Below are 11165 nucleotides of genomic sequence, written 5' to 3' on the forward strand. Positions count from 1 at the left end.
GTGGGGGCGTGTTAGAACGAGCCGGTTTTAGGTAGGTGTGGTTGACTCTTAACTTGTATAAAGAATATCTCTTTGGATTTAAGACTTTAGTCTTTGCAACTTTACAGATCTTCTTTATGCACCAAGAGCTTGTAACACTCCAAAGAGAAAGGAAAAATTGAAATCGCATCATATGACCCCTTTAACATCTGAATTTGGATGATCCGATTTCTACCAAGTGTTATTTATTCACTATCACATTTTTAAAAATATATTTCACATCATCTTTTATTTTTGTATTTTCAGTTTTGTTTTAATTTTAAATAATTTTAATATGTACTATTGTCATTTTTATTATTTTGTTTAATATTTGTTTAATTTATTTTTATTCAGTTCAGTTTTAGTTTTTATTTATTTCCAGTTAGTAAATTTAGTGCTTAAAGGGGTCATATGATGCGATTTCAATTTTTCCTTTCTCTTTGGAGTGTTACAAGCTCTTGGTACAGTATGTGGAAAATAATGTTTTTTTTTACTTTAAACCGCATAAACACATTTCATTACACCAAATACACAAAATAATGTTCTTTTTAGCAGCATCATATGACCCCTTTAAGCTTATTTCAGTTAATTGACAAAAACATCATTTATAATTTTTGTTTACTTAAAGCATTTTATTATCCTTCATTTCAGCTTTATTTCAACTAACAAAATTTTTTTTAATAGTTTTAGTTACCAATAATTACAGACATATTTTGCCATTATGAGTGTTAATATCAGGTGTAAAAAGGCTCACAAGTGCAGTAAGTGTGTGTGTGTTTTATTGGAATTCCTCCGTCCCATTAGTGTGTGAACAAAACACACAGATGCATGTGAGATAGAGGGACATAAAATCGCTTACTGCAATCTTTAGGGTCAAACCAGGGTCAAGTCAAGGTTCGAGCTTTGTGTCTGGGAGGGTGTTCAGCACACAATCTCGCCCTCAGAAGATCGATAGCTGTTTGGAAAAAAGTATTTTAAACCCAGAAGGATCACGCAGTAGCTTAAAATGATCATCTAATAAAATCAAAATGCTTCAGCTTAACTTTTGACAACTACCAAAAGGACACTGTTCTGTTGAAAAGCTGTAAACTGTCAGCCTGTGAAATGGACCGAATTCCGCAGAATGTTTGCGAATGGATTAATATTACGTCAAGAGAGTGAGTCAGAGAACAGTGTGTTTGCTCAACCTGTGTGTTCTGCTACAGTCACTGACCTCCAACTGTTCAAAAGCTCTTTGATTGTATTTGTTTGCCCAGAGCAAGAAAAGGCACAACATTTAGCATAATCAGTTTTGAGGTATGTTTATGAGAATGCATTTAAGGAATGGATGGTCCGATAAAGGCCCTTCAGTGTTTGGACTGCAGACTCTTATCATTTTAGCTGCATTTACAGCAACACAGAGGTCAAATAAAGATAGACAGAATCAGGTCAGTATGTGCGACTAATGGCGATCATTTTCTCGCCATTTTCAGTGAACCTTTTTGTTGTTGTCAAAGCATTAACTGTGCACAGCAATACAGTTAAAAATTATGTTTCTTATGTTTTTCAATGCAGAACTCAGGTACAGTCAACAAGGAACCAGTGAGGTCACTTCCTCAACGACCATCAGTCACCATGGTAGCAGCCAATCAGTATTGCAACAGGTGTCTCCGGGTAGTCTGGACCCCTGCCACGGCTTACTATCGACGGATGCCAAAATGGTAAAGCAAAATCTGTTTTAGCGTCCACATTATAGTGCAGTCACAATGTGCATGCTTTGACAAGTACAGGTCTACCAGCCTTTTTTTCGACCCGAAATAGCATGTAGTCGCAGAGATCAATGTACATTTTACAGACATGATTGATAAAGTCGCCTTTATTTGAAAACTGACTCAACTAGGTCAAAGAGAGCATTGATCTAGCATGTGCAGGCAGTGCGTTTATTCACTTTTATGGCTGGTGTGAATTGGCCCCCCCAATAAACATTCGTTATGTTATGTTAGTGCGCACTCACAGTCCAAAACAGCGTCTTGCACCAGAGGAAAGTAACCATGCTCTAACTTGCAAAGTGTTTGTGTACCTTATATGTATTTACATTGTGTGTATGCATGTGCGTGTGTGTCCAGATCTCAGTCTCTGGTGGAGTTTTGCCTCCTGTGAGCACTTTGACCAACATTCATAGTCTGTCTCAGTCGTCTCATCATCATCAGCAAGCACAGAGCCTCATTATGAGCCTGGCTGCTCAAAGTGAGTGGATCACCATTTTATTTCCTCCTTCTTCATGTCTTACATCATTGTTGTTCTTAAACTGTGGTATGTGCTAAATTTACAGTAAAGAAACGGCAGCTGTGGTTGCCAGAATTTCACTGTAAAAAATATGGTGACAAAGTAAATAATGATATATATTATTATTAGGTGGTGATGTAATATTAGCATACCAAGTTACTTGAACTACCTAAAACGTCTCTAGGAATGTCCTTTTACTGTTTTTTTTTTTTTTTACTGTAAATACAGTCATTCTTAGTTTTTACTTGCACCCCTTCAAAATACAGGTAAAACACAAATAAATACGGTAAAAAATAAATACAGAAAATTCATATGAATACAGTACATAGTGCTTTCTATTAATATTATTCCATATTTTCTGATGTGATAGATGCGATGTGATTTTTTTCTGATGTGGTATTTGGTCTGAAAAGTTTGAGAACCACTAATCTACACTGTCAAAATGTCCTCATTCATTTTTTCAAATCAGTTATCAAATAGAGTTGCAAAAACCTATTCAGATTTCCCCAAACACTCCTCCTCCTTCCATTAGTCAAACACTCAGCCCCGCCCCCAAGGTGGGTTGGTTGAGCCACTATTGCTTTGCCGGTTTGGATTCTCAAATAAACAATGTTTTGATAGCCGAAGTAATAGTTTGATAAGCATCTTGGTGATCTAGTTAGATCTTATAAACATGTTTATTGCCAGCTACCTGAATGATAACACTGGTTTAAGGACACAGAGGTTTGAAGGTCGTTCTATCGGCCCCTTGAGTACTGAGGTGTGTGACCACCACAATAACGCAAGAACGTGTTTTATGCGTTGGTTATGCATTTGAGTCCATGTTTGCACACTTGCCTAAGCCAGTAAACAGACATCAGGCAGTCATAACAGAGTCCATTTACAGGTTCATTTTCAAGTCTTAAATGTACAATAGCAAAATCATCATGTTTAAGGATTCAAACTAACACGTAAAATTATAATCTGACTGTTTTGGCCCAAAAATAATGTTATAGATGGACTTAAAATGCTTAAAAGTGTAGAATGTGGTCCCCGTTATCTATCTATCTATTTATCTATCTATCTATCTTTCTTTCTTTTATCTATAATCTATATTAATCAAATCTATTTCATTACACATTTAGGACTACTTTTTGATTACTTTTGGCCTAACTTGTTTATCACATTGATTTAAATAGGATAATCTTGTACCAGTTGATATAAAAATATATTGCATTCATTGTTATTAACAACATAAAGTCCATTAAACATTACATTAAGTCAGGGTTTCCCAAAATGGGATTCGTGAAGGAACTGCAGGGAATTTGTGAATTTAAGGCAAAGCTAATAATTAAATAATTAAAAAATGTAAAATGAAAACCAATCATTTTAAAATAACAACAATCAAAATAAAACACTTAGTAAAAAAGAATATGTGATCGTGTAATCAATTAAAAAGTAACTGTATTTTAAAATGTACTATAATTTAATTACAAGTAAGTTAAATTATATAGCATTATTTCTGAATGTTCTCTAAATGTTCAAAATGTCCACTTCTTATGTTTTAGAAATGTTTTTCTTCAAGGAAAAAGTCAGTTTATCATTTAACTATAATAATTCTGATATATGTGTAATAGAGCTGTCAAAATGGCTGAAAAACTAAATTCGAATTTTGTACTTAAATATTATCAATATTCGAATTATATTCGAATTTAAAAGGCACAATTTCATTTAGGGGGAAAAAGCTTTTGGCTTCTCTCCTGAGGCCACAAGAGGGCGCATTGAAGAAAATATTATGCACGTTTCTTCAAAGCATAATAAAATAACACGACTATCTTTGAAAAAAGTGCATAATGTTTAAAATAATGGCAAATGGCAATGGTAATGGCAGTGGTATGGGGAAAAACCCGCCATAAAGTCTCGATATATGTTTTTTTCAAAGTTAAACTAACATAAAGTCCATTAAACATTACATTAAGTCAAGGTTTCCCAAAATGGGATTCGTGAAGGAACTGCAGGGAATTTGTGAATTTAAGGCAAAGCTAATAATTAAATAATTAAAAAATGTAAAATGAAAACCAATCATTTTAAAATAACAACAATCAAAATAAAACACTTAGTAAAAAAGAATATGTGATCGTGTAATCAATTAAAAAGTAACTGTATTTTAAAATGTACTATAATCTAATTACATGTAAGTTAAATTATATAGCATTATTTCTGAATGTTCTCTAAATGTTCAAAATGTCCACTTCTTATGTTTTAGAAATGTTTTTCTTCAAGGAAAAAGTCAGTTTATCATTTAACTATAATAATTCTGATATATGTGTAATAGAGCTGTCAAAATGGCTGAAAAACTAAATTCGAATTTTGTACTTAAATATTATCAATATTCGAATTATATTCGAATTTAAAAGGCACAATTTCATTTAGGGGGAAAAAGCTTTTGGCTTCTCTCCTGAGGCCACAAGAGGGCGCATTGAAGAAAATATTATGCACGTTTCTTCAAAGCATAATAAAATAAAGTGCATAATGTTTAAAATAATGTTTATAAACCTTATATAATTAAAGTTGCTTAAACAATTAGAAACAAAACAGAATCATGCATGTATGTATAGTTTAATACAAAGGACCGAAAACCATTCACAAAGAGTACTTTCTTCATTTAAAAACTCTCCGCATTGATGTTCTTTTTTTCCCGCAATATTTTGAATGAACAATGTAGCAGCGCCGCATCTAGTGTCTTCAACTGGACAGACTAACAAAAACATTAAAATGCAATGACACTTACATCGTCGTCGCATTTCGTGCGCCACTGATAAGGCTGCCTGACGCACACCTAAAATTCGAATGCAACGTTTTTGCATTCGAATGTTGGATTTTTATTTTAAATTCGATGAATATTCGAAATTCGAAATTTTTTTGACAGCCCTAATGTGTAACTTATCTATAAAGGATTAGTATTACTTTAATTCTTGTTGAACACTTTGATAACAGTGTTTTTATGTTTTTCCAGGTCTGACATCTCCGTCTCAGTCTCAGGGTGTGCCTGTCATCAACAGCGTGTCTGGACTCACAACCCTGCAGCCCATGCATTTCCCTCAGAGCAGCAGCCTGACACAGCTGACCACAGCTCACATCTCCCAGCAGCCCTACACACAGTCACACAGTAAATACACTCACTTCTTTGCCTATGACAGCACAAAATATTGTCATTCTGAATAACGATGTCTTATACGAACGTCTTTTTCAGTGTACTCTCCCAAACAAGAAGCTGCCCAGTTTTCCCATCCATCTCGATACGCGACCATGGACACCAGCACCATCACACACCTGGGCTCCAGCAAGCAGGTCAGTCTTGCACATTCACAGGAAGTAACGTACTTCCATGTTGCAAAATAAGGTGGAGAGATTTTTATACAGATATTTCTCTCTATATACATAAACTGCATGACTGTATGGGTCATTATGGTGTATAATCGTTATTCTCTGTTGTCACTGCAGTGTCCTTTGCAGGCCTGGTGAACAAATGCACCGGAGCGAGAACTTCCTCGGCAGCTTAGCAACAGCAGTGCATGATATCTGTGTTTCTCGGTTACTTTGGTAACCTGTCAGCATTGACTGAGAACCAACAGGAGCAGCACTGCCTCTGGATTCTGCGACAAATGAAGACTAGTGATTGATATATTACACCTTTAAGCCATAATGGATGACAGAACAAAATGGCAGAACCTGACGGTTGAATACTGTGCCAATGCTTTCACACCAAATGGTTTTAGGTGATGAAATCTTCAATGATACTGTACATACGATTAAATGAGAAAATACAGTTTGTTGTAAAGTAAGGTCAACTTTTCAGGCAAAACAACTACAAATAGTCAGTCAATCAGAAATATGTTTTTTTTTTCATACACACATTTGAGATTTGAAATGTATCCCATATTCTAAAAGAAAATCATCACATTACCGTGTAAATTCACATTTGTTTCACAACATCAAAATGGTCTTTCTATTTCAATGCATGGACTTGCACATAAAAGTGATCCCAAAGACGCTATAAATATAGTCGCTTCTCAGGGATTGTTTTCACACTACTCCATTGTACTCCATTGTAGAATAAACTGCCTAAAGGCTTTGCTGTTTTTTTATATGTTTTGGAATCACCTCAATCATATTTATATTTGTGTAAATTGATAAATAATACATTTTTGAAGAATATCTTTTGACTCTGGTGCTCATTTTTATTACTTTAAGACAAAGATGATGTGTTTATTTATGGGAGAAAAAAGTTTTGTCCGGTGATGTACCATAAAGTAGGACCACGCTTTGCATTGTAAATGTTTTCACACACTAATGGAAACTCAGAGGTGTGAAGGAGAGGTGGAGACCGAGATGGGCAATAAAAGGGTGTGTTTTTGTTTTCCATGCCCCATTAGGTCTATTTCCCTTGTTGTCTCACTGGTCAAAGGGCAAGTATCATCTGAGTTCACCTTTAGGATGTGAACAGGTGAAGTCATTTGCTTTGCTTTTCTCACATGACTTCTCTAGCATGTGATTACAGTTTTTTCCATGGAAACTAAATTACTGAAACCAAGACCCTGGGGATTAATTAGTGTATGACTACTACTTAAGTAAACTGTACCAGTGTATCAGTCTTTGACACTGAAGAAAACCACCACTGATTTATTTTCATAATTGAAATGGCAGTGGTTCTGAATTTTTACAAAGTTTATACTTCAGAAAATAATATGCATATATAAAATATGCAACATTTAACACATGCAGCAGTATTGGATCGCTCCTTGTGAAAAGTGAAGATAAAGGATTGTTTGTTGCCCAAAACAAAAAGTTCTTACATTTGAGACTGTTCAAATAGATTTAGGCAATTCAGTTATGCTATATTGTTATTGTTCCAGAAGAAGATGAACATTACACATACAGTGGGGTCCTGTTTTTTGTTTTTTTTTTTTAGAGAGAGAGAAAGAAAAATTAGCACTTTTATTAAGCAGGGCGCATTAAATTGATCAAAAGTTACAGTAAAGACTTTTACATTCTGTTCTTTTGAACTTTCTATTCATCAAAGTATCCACAAAATACTAAGCTGCACAATTGTTTTCAACATTGATAATCATTAATGTTTTTTGAGGACTAAATCAGCATATTAGAATGACTTCTGAAGGATTGTGTGACAATTTATTTGCCAAATCGTCAATTTATGAATAAGTAAAGTTAAGATATGGATCGATCAACAAGATACTGTACATTCCCTCACCCTAGTTGTTAAATTCTAACACACACACACAAAACACAAAGCTTACAATTATGTGACTATCCCTAAATGTTAAGAAAATGTTGAGACTGAGATGTTCCTGCAGTTCTCCTGTTCTGGTTCTTTCATTTAATAACAGCATATTAGTGAAAGAACATTAATCTCAACAGCAAACATATCAGTAACACTTTACAATACATTAATAATCATGTACTAATACCTGAATTAAAGGGGTCATATGATGCTGCTAAAAAGAACATTATTTGGTGTATTTGGTGTAATGAAATGTGTTTATGCGGTTTAAGGTTAAAAAAACACATTATTTTCCACATACTATACGTTATTGTTTCTCCTCTATGCCCCGCCTTTTGAAACGCGTCGATTTTTATGACAGTCACGACTCATGCGGCTGTAAGGTTTTCTTCTTCTTTTGTTTTTACTCGCGATCTTTACAGCACGCATTACATTACGTATTTCATGGCACACTCGTTTTATGCGTATTTGGCGCCACCTAGTGTTGTGGGTGTATTATTGACATGTCAAAGTCTAGACCCTGAATATAAGACGACCGCATTTTTTCAGATGTATTTCCAAGAAAAAAACATCGTCTTATATTCGGGACAATACGGTAGTACTTAAAGGGTACACTTTTGTACCTTTATTTCTGAGAGTGTATACCGTGCCATTCTAATATCCTCACAGAATCATCCTGTGATCTGATTTATGACCCTTTTTGGTTTCTAAAGCCATTTTTAGCTTTTGCCAGAAGACCTTAGTATCTTCTCCAGGTTTTGGCCAGTGGAGGTAGGTTCGTTTCTTCACCAGCTTCCTCATCCTGTGATACGGAGAGAGCTGATGTGTGGCGATATCCTCCAGGAACACCAGAATCAATACATCCTTCTGCTCATCAAAGAGTCTGAAGCTCGCCACTTGGACCTCACTTGAACTCCAGTTGCTCATCAGGTACTTCCTAGTGATCAGGCAGTTCGTCTTGCGGGTGCTGTATATGCCATCAATGATTTTGTCTATAATTGGCCTTCCTGGTTCAAAGTCTCGGTGGTGAAGGCACAGTCTCTAGCCGTGTTCTCCTTCTAATTTGGGAATAAGTTCCTCCATTACCCAAGGCTCGTCTTTGGTGTTGTAGGAAATTAAGGCGTTGTACTGGAACGTCGAACCGTTCTGCTTCTTCTTGTTGTCGTAAAGGAAGGCTAAGAAGAGGTAGTATGCATAAACCCCCTGAAAGCGCAGAAAATGCCAGATGAATGACGAGAGGAGGGTGAGAATGACCCCAATACTGCTGCAAAGAAAGCAGATGAAGTCGATATTGAAGGTGCAGGATTCGGTGTTGAAAGCAGTCAAGTTCATGCCTCGTAAGGAACTAGGATAGCTACACATGTACTTGTTCAAATAAACCACCTGAGTAGAATTACTATTCTTGGCCCAGTCAATGAAGAATGCATTGGTACAGTCACAAGTGAACGTGTTTTTCTCCAAGTCGAGGACCTCTAGTCAAGGCAGTGACTGAATCAGAGCTTTGTTGATCGTGTCGATCTCATTGCCCCAAGCTTTTAAGGTTGAAAGTCTGGAGAGAGATGTGTTCAGCAGGAAGTTCAGCGAGCGTAGCTGCGTTCTCGAAAGGATGAGTTTGGTTAGCTTCGAAATGGGGTGGAACAACTCAGCCGGGATCGAGTGGTCTTCGGACAGCGCATTCTTGGAGAGATCCAAAAACCAGAGCTGGGGTCTGGATTGGAATGTATCAGGATTCAGATGAGCAAGATTCGTGTTTCCAGCGTAAAACATTTCCAAGGAGGATAAACCTTGAAGCAGATTTGAGGGTATTTCGCCAATTCCATGACATTGACAGTGCAAGGTCAATACTCTGAGTTGCTTCAGGTCTTTAAAGGGAGGGTATTTCAATTGATCATCGGTCAAATGAAATGCTGTTGGTGTACAAATCTAGATTTTTGAATTTAGGCATGCCTGAGAACACATTATGCTGTTTGGTTAATGTTTTAGCTGATATTTTGTTTGATGACAGTAACAGAGACGTCAGGTTATTCAGTCCTTCGAATACATGGTCTTCGATGTCTGAAATCTGATTGTCTTGTAAGGACAAATTGTTCAGCTGTGACACATTCCTAAAAGTTTGCTTCTCGATTTTGCTTAGCTTATTAAAATTAAGTTCCAGATCCAACAGGGAATGTGGCCCATTGCTGAAAGCATCACCGATCCTTAACAGATTGCTTGTTCCAAGCTTGAGGACCTCAAGACTCTTCAGGTCCTTGCACAAGCAGGAACTAATAATCAAGATTTTGTTACTGTACAAGTACAGAGTTTTCACCTGTGTTAAATTGGCAAAGTCATCACAAGTGAGCATGTTGATGCTGTTTCTGCTGAGATCTATGAACTCGAGAGTGAAGAGCATTTAGTTGTGTTTTTAGTTGTGTAAATCCTCTGAACATACTCGGTGATAACTGGGATATTTCATTATCTCCTAAATCTAATTCCATCAGGTTAGAACAGGGATCAAACATGCGGTCGGTGAGGTGTTTTATTTTGTTAGCATTTAGCCGTACAACTTGTAGCACTGGAGAACATGCGTTGAGCAGAAGGTTAGTCTTGCTCAACTCAACGTTTGCATTAAGTCTGATTTTATTCAAGAAATTCTTGAAGCTCTGAAGCACATTAGCAGCATTCTGGCCTGACATATGAACATCCATGAAGTATAATGTTTTCATTGAGGTAAAGAATGTCTTTTCTGTAACGTTCCATGCCATGGTTCCATTTTGACCATGATAAGATAAATCAAGGGGACTGAGAGATGGAAATATATTGTCTGTGAGCTGAAATGTTGCCAAAGGATTGTTGGAAAAATCCAGTCTTTTTAATGAAATGGGCTTTGTTGACATTTCATATGAGTTGAAAGTATCAAAATGGTTGCTTCCAATGTACAGTTCCTCCAAATATTGTGATGCAAGAACCGGCTTGATTTTCTCTATATAATGGAGGTGGTTTTTGGTTACGTTTAACACCTTTAAATTCTGAAGCGTGCTAAAAGTCTTGTATATAATTGTAATCCAGACGTAGCACCAGCGGATTGGTTAGGCCGTGTAGCATACCTCTCGAGATTCCTTGTAGTCTGTCGCTGGCCAGATTGAGATGGGATAAATTGGAAAGATTGTCAAGGGCACCACTTATTGTTGAATATGTTCAAGTCCTGTAAGTTTTACAAATGATTAAAGTCTCCAATCTGGATCTGTGCAAAGGCATTAAAGGAAACATCTAAAATCCGTGAATTTCTAGGTATCCACGGAATCCTGAAAAAGCCCATTTTGTAGCAAAGTACTTTCAGCTGGATGTCTTTTATTAGGGGAGTACTGATTATGCAATTCTTTAAAGGGGTTATATGCTAAAAAGAACATTATTTTGTGTACTTGGTGTAATGAAATGTGTTTATGCGGTTTAAGGTTAAAAAACACATTATTTTCCACATACTGTACATTATTGTTGCTCCTCTATGCCCCGCCTTTCTGAAACGTGTCGATTTTTACAAGGCTCATCGTTCTGAAAAGCGAGGTGTGCTGTGATTGGCCAGCTATCCAGTGCATTATGATTGGCCGAATACCTCAAGCGT

At 36.3% G+C, this 11165-nt stretch overlaps 1 protein-coding gene and 1 pseudogene across 1 annotated transcript in view; one reads left to right on the top strand and one right to left on the bottom strand.

Annotated features, from left to right (window-relative positions):
• Positions 1 to 6451, top strand: part of LOC107713205 (hepatocyte nuclear factor 1-beta-B-like) — an 11160-nt gene extending 4709 nt beyond the window's left edge. The window contains exons 5-9 of the mRNA XM_016518657.1: positions 1573 to 1718; positions 2124 to 2244; positions 5279 to 5431; positions 5516 to 5613; positions 5767 to 6451. Of these exons, the coding sequence (XP_016374143.1) occupies positions 1573 to 1718; positions 2124 to 2244; positions 5279 to 5431; positions 5516 to 5613; positions 5767 to 5787 (539 nt within the window). The 3' untranslated portion in view covers positions 5788 to 6451. The remainder of the gene's footprint in view (positions 1 to 1572; positions 1719 to 2123; positions 2245 to 5278; positions 5432 to 5515; positions 5614 to 5766) is intronic.
• A 1776-nt stretch (positions 6452 to 8227) lies between these two features.
• LOC107713139 (toll-like receptor 13) overlaps positions 8228 to 11165 on the bottom strand; it is a 3347-nt pseudogene continuing 409 nt past the window's right edge.

This window comes from Sinocyclocheilus rhinocerous, unplaced genomic scaffold, assembly GCF_001515625.1.
Source record: "Sinocyclocheilus rhinocerous isolate Xijiao unplaced genomic scaffold, SAMN03320098_v1.1 scaffold387, whole genome shotgun sequence".
In the NCBI taxonomy this organism is placed as follows: domain Eukaryota; kingdom Metazoa; phylum Chordata; class Actinopteri; order Cypriniformes; family Cyprinidae; genus Sinocyclocheilus; species Sinocyclocheilus rhinocerous.